General features: G+C 45.7%; 2 protein-coding genes across 3 annotated transcripts in view; one reads left to right on the top strand and one right to left on the bottom strand.

Moving 5' to 3' along the window:
* The window catches only part of kansl3 (KAT8 regulatory NSL complex subunit 3), an 84,993-nt gene extending 71,390 nt beyond the window's left edge, over nt 1-13,603 (top strand). For both annotated transcript variants that reach the window (XM_080217231.1, XM_080217230.1), the window contains 5 exons: nt 1,305-1,402; nt 6,567-6,759; nt 10,438-10,619; nt 11,663-11,816; nt 12,982-13,603. In XM_080217231.1, the coding sequence (XP_080073357.1) occupies nt 1,305-1,402; nt 6,567-6,759; nt 10,438-10,619; nt 11,663-11,816; nt 12,982-13,415 (1,061 nt within the window). In that variant the 3' untranslated portion in view covers nt 13,416-13,603. The remainder of the gene's footprint in view (nt 1-1,304; nt 1,403-6,566; nt 6,760-10,437; nt 10,620-11,662; nt 11,817-12,981) is intronic.
* Nucleotides 13,604-13,931: 328 nt separating this feature from the next.
* Nucleotides 13,932-17,663, bottom strand: LOC145361435 (cytochrome c oxidase subunit 5B, mitochondrial-like). Its single transcript, XM_080217232.1, has 4 exons — nt 17,504-17,663; nt 14,963-15,033; nt 14,373-14,472; nt 13,932-14,083 (listed from the first exon to the last, which is right to left on the bottom strand). Exons 1-4 carry the CDS (start codon nt 17,631-17,633, stop codon nt 13,977-13,979), a joined length of 408 nt encoding a protein of 135 aa, XP_080073358.1. The 5' UTR covers nt 17,634-17,663; the 3' UTR covers nt 13,932-13,976.
* Between the last annotated feature and the right edge of the window lie 1,817 nt (nt 17,664-19,480).

Here is a 19,480-nt window from a genome sequence, read left to right as displayed (position 1 = left end):
CTATACCTCTCTGTGACTGTCAGAAGCTTTCTTTTTCTGCTTTATCTTGGCCTGTATGCTTCTGGGGCGGTACCATGGCACAGTGGTTAGCATTGCTGCCTCAGCATGTTCTGCATAGGTTTCCTCCATGTGCTCTGGTTTCTTCCCACAGGCCGAAAGACATGCTGGTGAGGTGGATTGGCCATGCTACATTCTCCCTCAGTGTACCCGAACAGGTGTCAGAGTGTGGCAACGAGGGGATTTTCACAATAACTTCATTGCACTGTTAACATAAGCCTACTTGTCACAATAATCAATAAACTTTAAAAAAACCCAAGGGGCTTGATGTTTGGCAGCACCACCCTTTTTCTCTGTGGGAACATGTCTACAGTATGCCTGCAGAATTTTGCCTTTGAATGCCTCCCATGCTTGATTCAGTTTTTCCTTCCAATAGCTGTATCTAAGCCATTCTTGCCAGCTCATCTCTCAGCTGTAAAATTTGTCTTCACCCAGTGTTGAACTTTTGCTGCAGTTCTATCCTTTTCCGTAATGATGCTAAATCTGACTATATAATGATCACAATTTCCCAAATGATCCTCCACTGTTGGTTTATCCAGTTGCCAAGCTTCATTTCGTAAGGCTGGAATTGGAACCTTTCTCATTGGGCTTATAACGTGCTGGCTAAAAAAGTTCCTTGAATATATTCAAGAATTTTGTGCCCTCTGCATTTGTATTCGAATTGACATTAAGGAAATTGAAGTCCCCATGGATTACTACCCTGTTGTTTTTGCGCTCTCAAATCTGTCTACATATTTGCTCCTCTAACTTCCATTATTGGGGGGTCAATTGGGGGGTCCAAACCGTGTGGCTGCTTAATTTTTATGTCAGGAACTTATCCTAATTCAAGCCCCAAGAGCTCACAAAAATGACCAAACCATCGTAATTTTCTATCCCACTTTGCTCCCACTCCTCTTCTAAATGCTGCGTCTTGCTGATGTCGGCTATTCTGAGATCAAACTGGATTGGTGAGTTGAGGTAATTAAGTATGCCACTGAGCCTGAATGTATTCTTGGTCAACATTCGCACACGATTAGATCGTGATGGGAGATGGTACTGGGTGAAGAATTTTGGTTGCTTTTCCTACCTCAGTGTCGTGAGGTTAATAGTTCTATTTTGTGCCCCAAAGCTGCTATTTCAGCCCACATAAGGTCCAGAAAGGAACCCGGAGCCGTGTAAACGCTATTGAGTTTTAGCTTTAAAATAATATGAGTGACATCACATAGTTGTTGCAGATCCTGGTTCCTGACATCTTGCTCTGTGTGCAGGGACTCCATCGGCCAGTAGCCTGCTGCAGGGGCTGAGCTTTAGTCTTCAGGACATTGGAACAAAGGCCCCAAGTCTGTCGTCTGCCAGCCCAGGCCAGGTACAGTGCAATTCATACCTCATTGACAGTTGTGTAAAGAGGAAGGCTGAGAACAGATTGCTGCTTTTTAGCCTTCTAAAGGACTCAATAATGACAGCCATGGCCAGCTATTCACCTTGATCATAATAATTAATCAGAGGACAAGCCTGAGCTTAAAGGGGTGTAAATTTTAATAATTCAGTGATTGAGTGATGAATAGATTGCCCAAAGAACATGGCAGAACAATTTGGTAGTGATTCGTTCAAATGTAAATTATTGTTACATTTTCATGGGATGTGGGTGTTGCTGGCTGGGCCAGTATTCCGAACTGCCCTTGAACTAAGTGGCTTGCTTTAGCCGTTTCACAGAGCATTTTTAAGAGTGAACCAATTTACTGTGGATCTGGACTCATCGGTAGGCCGGACCAGGTAAAAATTTGTTTCCAAAGGACATTAGGGAACCGGCTGGACTCTGGTGACATTTGACAATGGTTTTATAGTCATCATTAGACTTTTAGATTGGAGGGTAGCTAACGTAACCCCACTATTTGAAAAGGGAAGTAGAGAGAAAATAGGAAATTATCAGAGTTGGCCTGATGTCGAAGTGGGGAAAATTTGAGAGCCTGTCCATCAAGAATTTTATAGCACAGTGGCTGAATTGGATAGAGTCAGCATGGATTTATGAAAGGGAAATCAAGCTTGACAAATCTACTAGAATTTGTCGAGGACATAAGAAGGAGAGTTAATGAGGGGGAGCAAGTGGATACAATATATATGGACTTCCAAAAAGGCTTTCGACAAAGTCGCACGTCAGAGATTAGACTATAAAATTAAGGCACATGGGATTGGGGGTAGCTTATTGAGGAGGAGAAGAAGAAGCAGAAGGTTGTAGGTTGCAGGGAGATATAAGCAGGTTGGTCAGATGGGCAGAGCAGATGGTATTTAGTGTGAGGTGATGCACTTTGGAAGAAGTAACAAGACAAGGAAATATTGAATGAATGGCAGGACACTGGGAAGCTCAAAGGAACTGATGGAACTTGGGGTAATTATTCACAGATTTCTGAAGGGGGCAGAGCAGGTGAATAGAATAGTTAAGAAGACAAGTGGGACACTGGCTTTTATTAGTTGTGCCATAGAGTAAGAGCAAGAAGGTTATGTCAGAGTTGTACAGAGTGTTGGTTAGGCCACAGCTGAAGCACTGTGTGCAGTTTTGGTCATCTGATAGAAAGGAAGTGATTGCACAAGAGACGTTGCAGAGGATATTCATCAGGATGTTGTCTGGGATGGAGCATTTGAGCCATAAGGAGAGGCTGGATAGGCTTGGATTGTTTTCTCCGGAGCAGAAAAGGCTGAGGGGAGACACGATTGAGGTGTATGAGATTATGAGGGGTATGGACAGGGTGAGCATTGGCGGCTCTTCCTGTTGGTTGAGGGGTCAATCAGGAGGAGGGATAATTTTAGGGTGAGGGGCAGGAGATTCAGAGGGGATTTGGGGAAAAAAAAATCACTGAGGGTGGTGGGAATCTGGAATGCACTGCCAGGGAAGGTAGTGGAGGCCTGAACCCGACAACCTTTAAAAAGTATTTGGAAGAGTACTTGAAACATCATAACTTTCAAGAATATGGGACAAGTGCAGGAAAATGGAACTCGTGCGACTTTAGTGGTAATTATTTTTGGTGCAGCCTCAATCGGTTGAAGGGCCTCTGCCATGACCAATCCTGTGACTTTTTGGATAGAAAACTGATTGGCAGACACAAAATAAAGAGTCGGCATGAATTGGTCTTTTTCGAAACGGCAGGTGGTGACTAGCGCTAAGTGAGAGAACTAAGTGCGATATCTCCACATTTGCAGAAGACACAAAGCTGGGAGGGAGGGTGAGTATGAGGAGGATGCAGAGATGCTTCAGTGTGAGTTGAACAAGCTGAGTGAGTGGGCAAATGCATGGCAGCTGCAGTAGAATATTGAAAGCAGATTATTGTCTGAATGGCTGTAAATTGAAAGAGAATGTGCAATGAGACCTAGGTGTCCTTGTACACCAGTTGCTGAAAGCAAGCAGGCAGGTGCCGCAGATGGTGCAAGGAAGGTAGTTGGCCTGTTGGCCTTCATAGCAAGAGGATTTGAGTACAGGAGCAAGGAAATTTTTGCTGCAATTCTAATTTGATTTGATTTATTATTGTTGCATGTATTAGTATATCATGAAAAGTATTGTTTCTTGTGTGCAATACAAACAAAACTTACCATTCATTATGAAAGCAAGGAGAGAGTGCAGAATGTCGTGTTGCAGTCATAGCTAGAGCATAAAGATCAACTTAATGCAAGGCAAGTCCATTCAAAAGTGAAATTGCAGCAGGGAAGAAGTTGTTCTTGAATCAGTTGGTACATGTCCTCGGACTTTTGTATCTTTTTCCCGACAGAAGAAGGTGCAACAGAGAACGTCTGGAGTGTGTGGCGTTCTTTATGTTGGCTGCTTTGCCAAGGCAGCGGGAAGTATAGACAGAGTCATGGTTTGCATGATGGACTGAGCTTCATTCACGACCCTGAATAGTCTTTTGTGGTTTTGGGAAGAACAGGAGCCAGACCAAGCTGTGATACAACCAGAAAGAATGCTTTCTATGATGCATCTGTAAAAGTTGGTGAGAGTTGTAACTGACATGCCAATGTTCCTTAGTTAGTCTCTTGAGAAAGTAGAGGCGTTGGTGGGCTTTCTTAACCACAGTGTCTGTATGGAGGGACAGGACAGGTTGTTGGTAACCTAGAAACTTGAAGCTCTCAACCATTTCCACTTTGTTCCTGTTGATATCGTCCCATTGAAAGTGGCAATGCAGGTGGAGAAGGTAGTCAAAAGGGCATGTGGCATGCTTGCCTTCATCGGCCTGGGTATTGAATTTAAAAATTGGCAAGTCATGTTGCAGCTTTAATAGAATCTTAGGCCACATCTGGAATATAGTGTTCAATTCTAGTCACCACACTAACAAAAGGATGTGGAGGCTTTGGAGAGGGTACAGAAAAGATTTACCAGGATGTTACGTGGTATGGAGGGCATTCGTTATGAGGAGAGGTTGGAGAAACTTGGTTTGTTCTCACTGGAGCGACGGAGGTTGAGGGGAAACCTGATGGAAGTCTACAAGATTACGAGAAACATGAACAGAGTGATAGTCAGAAGCATAGGGGGCATAGGTTTAAGGTGTGAAGGGCAAGGTTTAAAAGAGATGTACGAGGCAGATATTTTACACAGAGAGTGGTGGGTGCCTGAAACATGTTGCTGGGGGAGGTAATGGAAGCAGATACAGGAGTGACTTTTAAGGGTCTTCTTGACAAGTACATGAATGAGATGGGAATAGAGGGATGTGGTCCCAGGAAGTGTAGGTGTTTTAGTTAAGTTGGTCAGCATGGTTGGCACAAGCTTGAAGGGCCGAAGGGCCTGTTCCTGTGCTGTAATTTCCTTTGTTTTGGCAGATAGCAAAGAACAATGTCGTGTCTCCCTTTTGCCCTCCTGATTTCTCTCTTAACTGTACACCTACACCCCCTATACACTTCAAGGGATTTGCTTGATCCCAGCTGCCTATGCACGTCATGTTGGATTTGTCTTGAACTTTGGTGAGGCCACAGCTGGAGTACTGTATGCAATTCTGGTTGCCGCATCAGAGGAAGGATGCGATTGCGCTGGAGGGGGTGCAGAGGAGTGTCACCAGGATGCTGCCTGGGATGGAACATTTAAGTTATGAAGAGAGGTTGGATAGTCTTGGGTTGTTTTTGTCGGAGCAGAGAAGACTGAGGGGCCATCTGATTGACGTTTGCAAGATTGTGAGAGCTATGGACAGACTGGATAAGGAGCAGCTGTTCCCCTTAATTGAAGGGTCAGTCATGAGAGAACATAAGTTCAAGGGCACGAGGTTTAAGGGGAATGTGAGGAAAAACTTGTTTACACAAAGGGTAGTGAAAAGTCTGGAATGCATTGCCTGGAGGGTGGTGGAAGCGAGTTGCCTCATATCCTTTACAAAGTATCTGGATGAGCACTTGGCACAACGTAACATTCAGAGCCATGTGCCAAGTGCTGGCAGATGGGATTTGGTGGGAGTTCAGGTAGTGGTGCAGAGGGACCTCGGGGTCCTTGTGCATGAGTCGCAAAAACCCAGCCTGCAGGTGCAGCAGGTGGTCAGGAAGGCGAATGGGATGCTGGCCTTCATAGCGAGGGGGATTGAATATAAAAGTAGGGAGGTCTTGCTGCAGCTGTATAGGGCATTGGTGAGGCCGCAGCTGGAGTACTGTGTGCAGTTTTGGGCGCCGCACCTGCGCAAGGATATTTTGGCCTTGGAGGGAGTGCAGAGGAGGTTTACTAGGCTGATGCCGGAGTTGAGGGGGTTGAGCTATGAAGAGAGGCTGAATAAACTAGGCTTGTACTCGTTAGAGTTTAGAAGAATGAGGGGAGATCTCATTGAGATGTATAAGATGATGAATGGGATGGATAGGATAGAGGTGGAGAGACTCTTCCCGCTCAAAAAAGACAGTAGGACTAGGGGGCACAGCCTCAAGATAAAGGGGAGGCGGTTTAGAACGGAGTTGAGGAGGAACTTCTTCACTCAAAGGGTGGTGAATCTCTGGAATTCTCTGCCCGTTGAAGTGGTGGAGGCTGCCTCGCTAAATATTTTTAAGAAGCGGGCTGATGGGTTTTTGATAAGAGAGGGGATTAAGGGTTATGGGGAGAGGGCGGGAAAGTGGAACTGAGCCACAACAGATCAGCCATGATCTTATTGAATGGCGGGGCAGGCTCGAGGGGCCAGATGGCCTACTCCTGCTCCTATTTCTTATGTTCTTATGTTCTAATGTGTCGCTGCAGACCCGATGGGCTGAAGGGCTTTTCTGCACTATACGATTCTATGATTCAATACATCATCATGTAATGAGACTACTAGGATGTTAGAAGGTGCACGAGATGGTGTTGAGTTTTCTTTGTCCACCAATTCCTCTGTTCCTAGGGCTGGGGAGCTGGAGGATTGGGGACTGTGGAGCCAGGCGGGGAACAAGTAGAGCGGGGCAGCGAGTGGTTGTCTAGAACTGGAATGGGTTCCAGTTGTCCCTCAGAAATGTGAGCTCACCCTTTCTCGTGCTGGCATGTTTAAAGGCTGTACTTGGTGCGATTGTTCCCTGTGTTTAATTTGACATTTCAGCAACAATATTGTTCACAGACCCTGAATGTGAAAAGTTCTGCCTCCACTCTGGCAAACGTCACCATGGCAGCAAATCCTGTCGTCCGTACAGTCAGTGCATCGGCTGCACCAGGGTTCCTGGGTGGGAATGGGAGCAGCAAATCCACCGCCATCCATCAACTGCTGACCAATGGAGGACTGTCTAAACTGACGAGTAGCTCGTCCACGACAAGTAAGTCAGGATTTCTCCCATTTTTCTCAATTCTTGCACCACTCTGGTACCAATGAAATACCTTTGCATTCTCGCCGTTGTTGTAATGCAGGAAATGTGGCATTCAGTTTGTATGATTCCACTAGAAGCAAAAGCCCAGTCACAGAGTCATAAACTGCAGGAAAGGCCCATCAGCCATTGAGTCTGCACTGACAATACCTACCACTAAATGCATGTGAATCCCAATTTCCCTGCACTTGTTCCATATCCTTGAATGTTATATTTCAAAGGTTCGTGCAAATTTTTTTTTGTTTTGGCAGATAGCAAAGAACAATCTCGTGTCCCCTTTTTGCCCTCCTGATTTCTCTCTTAACTGTACACCTACACCCCCTATACACTTCAAGGGATTTGCTTGATCCCAGCTGCCTATGCACGTCATGTTGGATTTGTCTTGAACTTTGGTGAGGCCACAGCTGGAGTACTGTGTGCAATTCTGGTTGCCGCATCATAGGAAGGATGCGATTGCGCTGGAGGGGGTGCAGAGGAGTGTCACCAGGATGCTGCCTGGGATGGAACATTTAAGTTATGAAGAGAGGTTGGATAGGCTTGGGTTGTTTGTGTCAGAGCAGAGAAGACTGAGGGGCCATCTGATTGACGTGTGCAAGATTGTGAGAGCTATGGACAGACTGGATAAGGAGCAGCTGTTCCCCTTAATTGAAGGGTCAGTCATGAGAGAACATAAGTTCAAGGGCACGAGGTTTCTGGCCTCCACTACCTTTCCAGGCAGTGCATTCCAGATTCCCAACATCCTCTGAGTAAACAAGTTTTTTTTCAAATCCTTCTCAATCTCCTGTCCTCACCCTAAAACTATGGCACCCTCGTAATTGACCCTTCAACCAAGGGGAGCAACTGCTTCCTACTCACCCTGTCCATACCCCTAGGTGGTGCCTGGAATGTAGTGCAATGTTCAGGATGCTTCACTGGAGAGTTTTTAAACAGACTTTGACATCAAGTAACTTAAAGAATATTCAGACAGATGACCAAATTTTAGTCAAACATTTATCTTTTGAGGGGTTTTAAAGGAGGAAAGTGAGATGGAGACATGTCAGGTGTGAATTCCAGAGTGGAGACCAAGAGAACAGAAAGTATGGTCATCAAATGGTGGAGCATTTAGAATCAGGGATGCAGAAAAGGGTATAATTAAAGGATCACAAGTTTATGGGTTTGGAGCAAATTATAGCATTTAGGAGGGGAGAGTTGATGGAAGAAGTTAAAAACAAGGATGAGGGTTTTAAAATTAAAATGTTACTTTACAAGGGGCCTCTGAGCAAAGAACAAAGAAAATTACAGCACACTAATAGGCCCTTCGGCCCTCCAAGCCTGCATCGACCATGCTGCCCGACTGAGCTAAAACCGCCTACCCTTCCGGGGATCATATCCCTCTATTCCCATCCGATTCGTGTATTTGTCAAAACTCCCCTTAAAACTCACTACATACTCTGACAGCGAGTTCCAGGCACCTACAACCCTCTGTGTAAACAAATTTGCCTTTCACGTCCTTTAAACCTTGCCCCTCGCACCTTAAACCTATGCCCACTAGTAATTGACTCTTCCACCCTGGGAAAAAGCTCCTGACTATCCACTCTGTCCATGCCTCTCATAATCTTGTAGACTTCTATCAGGTCTCCCCTCAACCTCCATCATTCCAGTGAGAACAAACCAAGTTTCTCCAATCTCTCCTCATAGCTAATGCCCTCCATACCAGGCAACATCCCGGTAAATATTTTCTGTACCCTCGCCAAAGCATTCAGTCCTTCTGGTAGTGTGGCGACCAGAATTGAAGACTATATTCCAAGTGTGGCCCTACAAGGTTTTATAAAACTATAACATGACTTGCCAACTTTTAAACTCAATACCTCGGCCGATGAAGACAAGCATGTCGTATGCCTTCTTGACTACCTTCTCCACTTGCATTGCCACTTTCAGTGCCCTGTGTACCTGTATACCCAAATCCATCTGCCAATCAATACGCTTAAGGGTTCTGCCATTTACTGTATATTTCCTATCTGCGTTGTGAATGTGCTAAAAGATTGCAAGGATGATCGGGGTCAAGGATTGATTTTTTTTGAGGGGGGAGAGGTGATGATGGCAGGTTTAAAGGAGCAAGGGATAACACTTGAATAGAGAGATGGGGTAACATTGGGGTCAGGACAGGAAGTTGGGAGTCAACAGTTTAGTGGGACTAGAATCAAGGAACGGGGTGAATCCTGTCGACAAGAAGAGTTCAGAGAGGTTAGGAGGGGACATAGAGGTGCGAGTTCAGGGTGAGGGCAGTAGGGAAATTTGGAGGGAGTTTGGTTGGTTGCCTTGTGGAAGGAAGAGATGTAATAGAAACAGCTGATTGGATGGTCTAGGTCTCAGTGACAAAGAATTCGTGAATTCAAGTTATGTGATTTTGAGCCAATAATTTCTTCTTTATTGAAATAAAAACAGAAAATGCTTGAAATACCCAGTAGGGTATTTCGAGCATTTCACTTCAGAAAGTCTTTATGGACAGAGTTCATGTTTCAAGTTGATTACCTTTCAATTTAATGTTTTTATTGATGTTAACTGGGGGATTAACATTGACGCCCTCAGTAATACCCCTTTAACACTGCAGTGCCCCCTGAGTAACAGTCAAGTGTACTCTCAGTAATGCCCCTTTGACAATGCAGTGTGCCCTCAGTAATGCCTCTTTGGCAGTGCAGTATGCCCTCAGTAATGCCCCTTCGACAGAGCAGTGTGCCCTCAGTAATGCCCCTTCGACAGAGCAGTGTGCCCTCAGTAGTGTCCCTTCGACAGTGTAGTGTGTCCTCAATAATGTCCCTTCGACAATGCACTGTGCCCTCAGTAATGCCCCTTCAACAGTGCAGCATGCCCTCAGTAATGTCCCCTTGACAGAGCAGTGTGCCCTCAGTAATGTCCCTTCGACAGAGCAGTGTGCCCTCAGTAATGTCCCTTCAACAGAGCAGTGTGCCCTCAGTAATGTCCCTTCGACAGAGCAGCGAGCCCTCAATAATGTCTCTTCAGCAGAGCAGTGTGCCCTCAGTAATGTCCCTTCGACAGAGCAGTGTGCCCTCAGTCATGTCCCTTTGACAGTGCAGTGTGCCCTCAGTAGTGCCCCTTTGACAGTGCAGTGTGCCCTCAGTAGTGCCCCTTTGACAGTGCAGTGTGCCCTCAGTAGTGCCCCTTCGACAGAGCAGTGTGCCCTCAATAATGTCCCTTCGACAGAGCAGTGTGCCCTCAGTAATGCCCCTTCGACAGATCAGTGTGCCCTCAGTAATGCCCCTTCGACAGAGCAGTGTGCCCTCAGTAATGCCCCTTCAACAGTGCAGTGTGCCCTCAGTAATGCCCCTTCGATAGAGCAGTGTGCCCTCAGTAATGTCCCTTCGATAGTGTAGTGTATGTCCCTTCAACAATTCAGAACTCCCTGGGAAGTTTCCCTCCAAAGTGCAGCTCTCCTGCGGGACAGCACGTGAATTTCAGCCTGAAATATGAGTGGGAGTCTCTGGAGTGGACTTTGATTCCACAACCAGTTATTCCTCAGTAACAGTGCTACCCTTCCTGAAATTCCTACCTAAAATTAAGAATTGTGAAATCAGCTCTGTCTTCCAATCTGTTCTGTAGCCTTCTGTTGACCCTTGTACATTTGTTCTTCAGGTGTGAAGTCACCAACCACTATCACTGTGACCCTCAGGACTCCAGCCAGCCGAGTGTCTACTCTGAGTCAGCCGAATACTGTCAGTGCTATGCCCACCTTATGTAGCACAGTGGGTAGTCTGGGTCTTAACCCTGAGGAAATGGATCATGAGGTCAAAGTGCAAGCAGCCCTGAGTCAGCAGGTCAGTGTTCCACAGGCTGTTGGGACATGTCTTTTTTTTTAATTTAAGCTGGTTTAATGAGCAGATTAAGAATATGAAATTTTTTTGTGCATTACATGTTTGCTTTTACAGTCATTCACTAAAGGCTCGTGGAAAGATACTGGAAAAGTAAGGAGCTATTATTTGAAGGGAACTGCAATAAAAGAATCATAGAATCCCTACAGTACAGGAGCCATTCAGCCCATCGCGTCTACCAACCACAATCCCACCCAGGCCCTACCCCCACATCCCTACACGTTTACCCACTAATCCCTCTAACCTATGCATCTCAGGACACTAAGGGGCAATTTTAGCATGGCCAGTCAACCTAACCCACACATCTTTGGACTCAACCCCAATAATTTTTTATTTTTGGCATTAGTGTGAGAATAAGGTTTCACTCCAGGTGTGATTCTGTTGACGAACTAGGAAGCTTTTATTAAAACAAATTTTATTTTAACAATACAGTTTAAATATAAGAAATGAATTAGCTTAACTTTTACCAATTGAAATATAAACATGACAAGATACTATTCTTAACTGCTAACCTACCTCTTAGTTGCAATTTAAGCACTATTCCTCATCGATTCCTCTTCTTCAAAACCAGCTCACAAACAACACAGGCGAATGTGCATCTTGACTTTGTAGCTGCTCTACAGCCTTTGAACAATTCTCATTGGCATACTCATGATCCATTGAAATGTTTAAGTAATGGTATGCATGGTTATGGAGCAAAATCAGATAGATGATGTTGAGGTCATAGCTCAGCTACGCTCTAATGCAATGGTGGAACCAGCTGGAGAGACTGAAGGACCTTCAACTGTGTGACTTTAGGGTTGTCAGATCAGGTGCCCTCTCCTGCTGTGTCAGTTACATTATGCCTGCCACCTTAAGTGATATTTCTCCAGCTCTGACAATGTTCCTGCTAAACTGTATGGCCTGGTTCATTGCTGACATCTATGTGAGGTTGCACAAAGTTTAAAGAAATATCGTCTTTGACCTTTCATTTTTCTCTCTCCCTGCAGTGCGGTGACTCACTGCTGTCAGTTCTGGGCTCCCAAGGCACCACCACAATCAAACAGATTAATGCACCAGGGGAAATCGGCAAAGGACAAGCTCCTGTGGAATTACCTTCTGTGGAAAAAGTTGCAACTCCCCAGTCTTCTTCGACAGTTGTAGGTGAGGCCACATTCACAACGAGGGCAGACATTTGTTTTGAGTGCCTGGTACTGTAAACAAAGGAGGCTGAAGTGTTTAAAACAATGAAGGGGCTTGATTGAGCAATGTTGGAAAAAATGTTTCCACCAGGGGTTGAATCCTTACCCTAGAGGTCTTTATTTTAAATTGATGACTGATAAATCCCACAAAGAATTTAGGAGAAACTTTTTAACCTTGAGAGCAGTGAGAATGTGTGACTTGTTCCAACATGATGTGGCTGAGATGAAGAGCACAGATGTGTTTGAAAAAGTTAATGAGATGTGAGAGAAAGGAATGATTATGTTGACAGGAGGAATCAGAAGGTTGGGAGAAAACGTGTGGAACATGAAGACCAGGATGGGCCAAGGGGCCTGTTTTCAATGCTATGGACTCAATGCAGGGAGGGTTGGTTCGCTCAATTGGCTGGACAGCAGACTCCTGATGCAGAGCAATGCCAACAGCGCAGGATCAATTCCTGTACCAGCTGAGGTTATTCATGAAGGCTGCCATCTCAACCCTTGCCCTTCACCTGAGGGGCTCAGGTTAAATCACCACCAGCTTGTCCCTTCAAAGGTGTCATCTGGGACTATGTAGACTTCACCTTTAGTTCCAGTGGGGTTCGCTGTTTCAGTTAACTGTGAATAGTAACCGATCAAATAATGTGACAGGAACCGGGTCTAGAACCATTTCCACTCTCGTAGGCACAAAATGAGCGACAGTCTTGACAATGTCCACTTCCCCCAGAGCCCCTGCTCAATGGTGGTAAACACCAAGTGTCAAAATTTGAGAATGTTTTTTTTCTGGACTTAAACCAGGAAGAGGGATAAATAAAGAATGATATTCATTCTTGTCCTGTTCTGATACTGTAGTGTTGGATAATAGTGAAGTTTCCATAAATGCAAAATCTTGGGACTGGCTGATTGTGAGGTTTTAGAACTTGACAGCAATGCTTAAACTTAGAACTTTCTTGAATGGATGAGGAAAACAGCAATACTTAGTTGTCCTCTTTTAAGGTAGCTTTCTCAAAGGTTGAAGTAACTTAAGTCATAGAGGTTTACAGCATGGAAACAAGTGTGTCAATATGGTGCATGGAACGATACTGAAGTGATGATTTGATCAATGTTTGCCAACTTTCATTCTTTTGCAGTTACGACAAGTCCAACGAAAACCCTTTACGTGATGTCTGATGCAAAGATGTCTGCCCTCACAAAGTCTATAGTCAGTCCACTCGAAGCCTCCACTTCAAAGTTGTTAGGAACCTCGAGCACAGTTAGCTCTATGCTAGCTCCAACCATCAGCACTTGCACTGTGATGCTTTCCAAAGTAGGGCCGGTGCTACAGAGCTCTTCAAAGACAGTGCTGCTCACTTCCAGTGAGAGTGAAGGACAAACTTCTTTAGGGGAAAGGTGTGGCCTGGCTTCACCCAATTCCAAAACCCCAGTAACAAGGCCGGTCAGCAGCGAGACCCTGGGAAAAGTGCCCTCTGTGATGGACCAAGGAAGCACTATCATCCATACAACAGAGATTCCCCGACCCCCAGGTACGCCATCACCTGGTACAGAACAAGGACCCTTGAATTAAAGCGACTCCACTCTTGATTTTCCCTTCCCCCTGCTACTTGTTCAGTCCAAAGGCTAATGATTCCCCTCTGAGGGGATACATTACTCAGTTTGGGGCCCAGGGACATGTGTACAGTGCCATTTTGTTTGGTTATTGACTTTTGTAAATGATCCATGTATTCAATGATGTTTTGCTTTTGATATGTTTGCTCCACACCTCTCCTTAAGTTACATAGACAGCATTCCCATTTTGACGTCTCTCTCTCTCCCTTCAATATTGTGTGGGTGGAGGATGGAAAGGGAGGAAGATAGGATCTGGGTCAAACCTAGGTCAATTGGAGCATCGCCTTCCCCTCCGGGGAAATCAGACCCCTCAACTACAGCATTCTTCGAAGAGACCCTTTGAAAATTCAGAATTAAATAAAGGTCAGGAAACAACACTGGCAGCTGTAAACTTTATTTTTAAACTTTTTTTACTCTTAAGAATACAGTGCCAAATGGCTTGGAGTGTTACACGTTGGGTCCCGAACCATAAACAAGATCCATCAAATACAGATAGGAGCGTATCCAGTATTGTCTTCATTCAGTGTTTGTGAGGTACAAGCTGGTAATGAGCCCCGCATGAGGGGCAACGCTGGGCATCTCCCTCATGAAGCCAAAACCAAATGACTGCAGTATTGTCTTCCTCACCTACAAGACAGAGTTCCCTGTTAATAGCAATATATAGTTGTTTTGCCAGCATAAAGAAGCTACACTGCAAGAAGCAACAGGGATCGCAGCCACAGGCTACATACAAGGCCTATCCACAAACTCATCCTGAGCTTTGTGACTGGTTAAACCTCAGCAATAAAAAGCAACTATGGAATCAAGGGTTTTCTCATTTGCCCTTGGTTTTAAATTAGCATTTTTACTGAGAGACAAGTGAAAGCAGACATTGAGTTGAAGAAAATATAGCACATGCATTGAATGTAGTACTTACAAACACAGCCCACAAGCCTCTTGTTGGTGATGGATGGTACAATGTGAGGATCATCTTTGGTCCCAGCATACTCCTTGGGCTTCAGCATGTTAAAAGGATCCTGAAAGGAAACAAGATCAGATCCAGTTGAAAGAGCCCACTTCCACTTCCCATTTCATGGAATAGGACCACCAAGTGATGAAAATGCTGGTTCAGCCTCAAACAGAGAAACATGCATTTAACGGGACATCCTCATCCTCAGTTATGCACAAGCTGTTGACGGAGATGACAAAACAGCCAAGTATAGTCCTGCCCCATAGTTCTATTCAGAATGGAACACCTAAATTTGATTTGTCCGAGGTCTAGATATCTGATCAAAGAGAATGACATGAGGAAAAAAACTTCACAACTTGGTCTGGAAATATGCACAACCGATGAAGAGTATGAGTTAACTGTGGGTACTTGCGTTCAATCGGCAAATATGTCTCACCCACGAACAGATGGGGATTAAAAGGGCAGACCACCATAACCCCAGTCTTCAAAATAATACACAACTCCTGCCCCTCCTCACCCCCTCCCCCTCCCATGATCTTTCAGGTCAAACCAAGTACCTTCCCAGTCTTCATAGCCTGCATGATCATCTTCTCCAGCCCAGTTGCTTGCTCTTCATCAGTCGGAATACCTGTTCAAAAGGTAAAGCATATTGATTAGATACAGACAGCCAGGATGAACAAGCAGGTTTTCTGTTGGGATTGCATAGACTTCAGCTCCCCACACAACCATTCATTTCCTTCATGCCCATCATCTTCTCCCCACCCCCAAAAACAATGGATATTGAAGCAATATATTAGTTCCGAGAGCAGGGTCACACAAACTTTCCTCACCATCGTCTGCAAAGAAATGACAAAGTGTGTTCAGTTCCTGGACACAAGGGAGCTTCTCTCTGTTTGCAGCCTATGCTGTACTTCGCCTGCAAGTGATTGGTGGGCACAGGAGGAGGAGGAATGTTGCTTCTTGGGAGTGCTGCAACTGATTTAATTTTTTTGCATGACAGATTGACGACCAAGAAAACTGATGAACTATGAAGATAAATGAATGCCACAACTGATAATGTAGTTGATCTCTGATGCATTCAGGGGAGTCAGAGCCCTTCATTCAATGAAGAGAAATGTGTACTGTGTGCAGTTTTGGTTGCCGCATTTGCGCAAGGATATACTGGCCTTGGAGGGAGTGCAGAGAAGGTTCAACCACATTGATACCGGAGATGAGGGGGTTAGCTTATGAGGAGAGATTGTACTCGGAGTTTAGAAGGCGGGGGGGGGGGTCTTTTGGGCGGGTCAAACAAGTAAACAAACTTAAATTACGTTCGGACAAAGAAAAAGGGGGCAGCTCCCCAAAAGGAGGGGGAACGGCCCGAACGGGATCTTATAGAGACATAAGATAACGAAGGGGAAAGATAGAGTAGAGTTGGAGAGATTCTTCCCGCTTCGAAAGAATAGCAGAACTCGAGGGCACAGCCTCAAAATAAGGTGGGGGGAAGCAGTTTAGATCAGAGTTGAGGAGGAACTTCTTCACTCAAAGGGTGGTGAATCTCTGGAATTCTCTGCCCGTTGAAGTGGTGGAGGCTACCTCGCTGAATATATTTAAGTCATGGGTAGATAGGTTTCTGACAGACAAGTGAATTAAGGGTTATGGGGAGAAAGCACGAAAGTGGAACTGATCCACTTCAGATCAGCCATGATCTTGGTGAATGGCAGGGCAGGCTCAAAGGGCTACATGGCCTACTCCTGCTCCTATTTCTTATGTTCTGAATAGCATTAGAGATAAACAATTGAGCTTGTTCTTCAGATGGAATTGCCAATACCCATTCCTTTCGTTCCTCTGGAGACAAGCCTGTCTGCATCCTTGTGTTTCTGAATATTGGGTCTTTCACCAATGGTCTCAACTTTGATGCTTTTATACAGCAACAGTCAGCAAAGCTGCATCAGATGTGTCCAATTCCTCCTCCACTTTACCCCTGCTTTGTCAGTTGAAACCAATTATCAACTGGAGAACCAAACATCACACTCTTCTCCAATATGCATGCTAGTTCACCCATCTATGTTAGGAAATGAGATCAAGCACATGATCCACACGGTCTACAGCCAGTACTATGGTTAATGAAGCCGAGATCAGCTGTCAATGCCAAGATCTTGATACCACTGACCTTCTCATTCCTCTCACCCAAATAATTCCAGCTCCAGTAAAGGTCCACTGTTGCAATGTCTGAATGACAGACCCAGTGTCTTGTCAATTGACAGGAGGTTGGCCACATTGGTGTAATTTATACCAAAACTCCCACTATATGCAATGATAATAAAACAGTTTTTAGGGGCAGGTACCTTGCTTCTTGCAGTTTATCAAATTACCTTTGCTTCTACTGTTGCTGGTCTCAACACAGGTCAAATCACAAAAATCTCTCCTCATATCAGCTGGAATTCTGTGCTCTGGCTCTGAATGCTATTACCGGAAAATGCTTCTCCATACGTATTCAATTTAGGATGGGAAGAGAGAGATGTGTCCCCAAAGCGTTGGGGTTTTAGTTCAGTCGGTAGCATGGTCGGTGCAGGCTTGGAGGGCCTGTTCCTGTACTGTAATTTTGCTTGTTTTAATGTCTTCGTTAAACCTCTGCTCCAAGGAGAACAGTGTCAAGTTCTCCCAAGCTCTGCACATGACTGAAGGCAAGTATCCCTGGTACAAATCCGAAACTTCATCTCTGCATCCAACCTAAATCTAGGATGTCACGTCCTGTTCAACTTGCATCTTGCAAAGTAGCACCAGTTCCTGCACTGACCCTATTCCTGCATCTCCTCAATCTGCATCATTTAATTTCGAACCCGGAAACCAAAGGTCAGGGGCAAAATATGCCCCGCAGACATCCCCAGAAGTGAAACCCTTCCCCACCTCGCAGTGGTCAAATCTCCCTCTCCCCACTCCAGGGCCGGAGGGGGAAGGGTGGGTGAAAGCTCCCATGCTGTGGAGCTGCCGGCTGCACTAGGCTGGGCCCAGCCTTTAATGCGGCGTGAGACTGCGGCTAAAAGGCTCGTTTCCGGGCCGACGACCTTGAGCCTGACTCGCGGCCCCAACCCCCTTTCCCGCTGCTCTTCACTCACCGCCAGCTGCCAGCGCCCTCACGGGGGCGCGGCCAATTCGGAAAACCGGACGGGGGCCTGGAGCAGCCGACAAGCCGCAGCCGGTTCGCATCAACCGGAGGCCCCCTGCTATCGCCACTCTAGCCGCCATATTGCGCGCTTTGGTATGGCCCCGCCCCAAAGCACGTCACTCAAGCCCCCCCTCCGAAACACGTCACTCAGAGCAGGCTCCCCCCCGCATACGTCACTCAGATCAGTCCCTGCCCCCGAATCACGTCACTCACACGAGGCGACACCCCTGGTCAGCATCATACGCGCCAAGCCCCCCCCGAGTGGTAACCGTTGCTAGGCTGGGCCTGCGGCCTCGGCTTGCGCCGGCAGTAAAGGTTTGTGTTGGGGGTTTTGTGAAGTGGGTTTGCCGATGAAGCTGCTCTTTTCTCCCGTTGGGGCTCAGGTTAGTGTTTGCTGTGGAATCAGTGAGAATCTTCGCCCAGGCGGGCGGCAGCCAGAAACCTCACAATCCAGGTTCAAGTCCAATTGGTTCATTTGGGAGCACGAGCTTCTGGAGCGCTGCCCCTTCATCAGGTGTTTCGACAGCAAGTGTTAGAGGCAGCACTTTTCACCGTCTCTCAATATAGGATAATAATCAAATAATAATGAACAATAATAAATCAAATCCAGTAAACCCGAAACTCCCCCCAGTCTCTCTGCCATTTCTCCTGTCAGTCAAAGTGGCTCCATTAGTTTTCCTGCAGCCGCTCCGGGGGAAGCTGCTGCAGGAAGCCATTTGGCCCCTCAGGATGCCTCCTGCTCTCTCATCTGATCTTCACTGATAACATTGTGGCTTTAACTCCACTTTCTGACCTCCTTCGTAAACCTGCTGACTGGAAACAAGTGAAGTTGGCCTTTGGGTGAAATCAAGTCAAATCAAACCCAAGATGGGGTTCAGTGCCTTGTGCAGCTTGGATCTTGTCTGTCCCTCTTGTAGAGTCCCTGAATTGGATTTAATTGGAATCTGAATTTGGTTTTTGGAACAAGGAGTGGATTTGGGTTTGCCCGGTCCAATCTGGAATTAGCTTGGTAACTTCAAGGACGGAGTTTTAAAAAATTGTTAAAAAAGAAGCTAAGAGTAAGTTAGCTCTTCCTCAAATGACCCTGCTTCCATTGTTCCCTGGGTAAGAGAGTCTCACACACTTAACTCATTGAAAATTTCTCCTCATCTCCATCTTAAATAGCAGAAGTCTTTTCAAACCTTGTCCTTAATTCTGCTCTTTCCCACAAAAGGAAAACCAGCCCCTAAGCACTTGTTCATAGAGTCACCGAGGCATACAGTTCAAAAAAGGTCCTTTGGCACCTTCTAAATGGCAGGACTGTTCCAGAATTTTGGAACACGAGAACCAATGCTGGCCATCTCTGTTAATACCTGGGATGGAGATTATGATACATAATTATTGCCAATGACTCCAGTTTTGCCATCTTCGATCAAGTGCTGTCTTGATGGCAATGGTAGTCACTTTCATTTAATCCCTGGACTTCAGCTGTTTTGTCCATTTGGTCCAAGCTGGAATGAGGTCAGGAGCCAAATGGCCCTGGTGAAACCCAAACAAAGTGTGACACTCCATACATAATGAAAAGTGTGCTGGCCTTGGAGAGGGTCCAGAGGAGGTTCACAAGAATAATCCCAGGAATGAAAGGTTTTTCATATTTCAGTTGAGGAGTCTGGGTCTATACTCGATGGAGTTCAAAAGGATGAGGGGAGGATCTAATTGAAACTTACAGAATACTGAGAGGACTTGATAGAGTGGATGTGGAGAGGGTGTATCCACCAGTTGGAGAGACGAGAACTCAAGGGCACAACCTCACAGTGAAGGGACACTCCTTTAAAACTGAGATGAGGAGGAATTTCTTCAGCCAGGGGTGGCAAATCTGTGGAACTCATTGCCACAGAGGGCTGTGGAGGTCAGGTCATTGAGTGTCTTTAAGACAAAGATAAGTTCT

The sequence above is a fragment of the Carcharhinus amblyrhynchos genome, chromosome 34 (assembly GCF_965287045.1).
Source record: "Carcharhinus amblyrhynchos chromosome 34, sCarAmb.v2.hapA, whole genome shotgun sequence".
Classification (NCBI taxonomy): domain Eukaryota; kingdom Metazoa; phylum Chordata; class Chondrichthyes; order Carcharhiniformes; family Carcharhinidae; genus Carcharhinus; species Carcharhinus amblyrhynchos.
The sequence above is the reverse complement of the archived record's forward strand: the minus strand, read 5'-3'. Positions and strand labels throughout refer to the sequence as shown.

Bases quoted from the DNA above. Each gene is read 5' to 3' on its own strand.
- LOC145361435 (XM_080217232.1), bottom strand. From the start codon at position 17,633: ATGGCGGCTAGAGTGGCGATAGCAGGGGGCCTCCGGTTGATGCGAACC. The intron at 15,034-17,503 runs GTGAGTGAAGAG...CCTTTTGAACAG, and splicing joins GAGGGCGCTGGCAGCTGGCG to GTATTCCGACTGATGAAGAG. The intron at 14,473-14,962 runs GTACTTGGTTTG...GTTTCCTTTCAG, and splicing joins AGGCTATGAAGACTGGGAAG to GATCCTTTTAACATGCTGAA.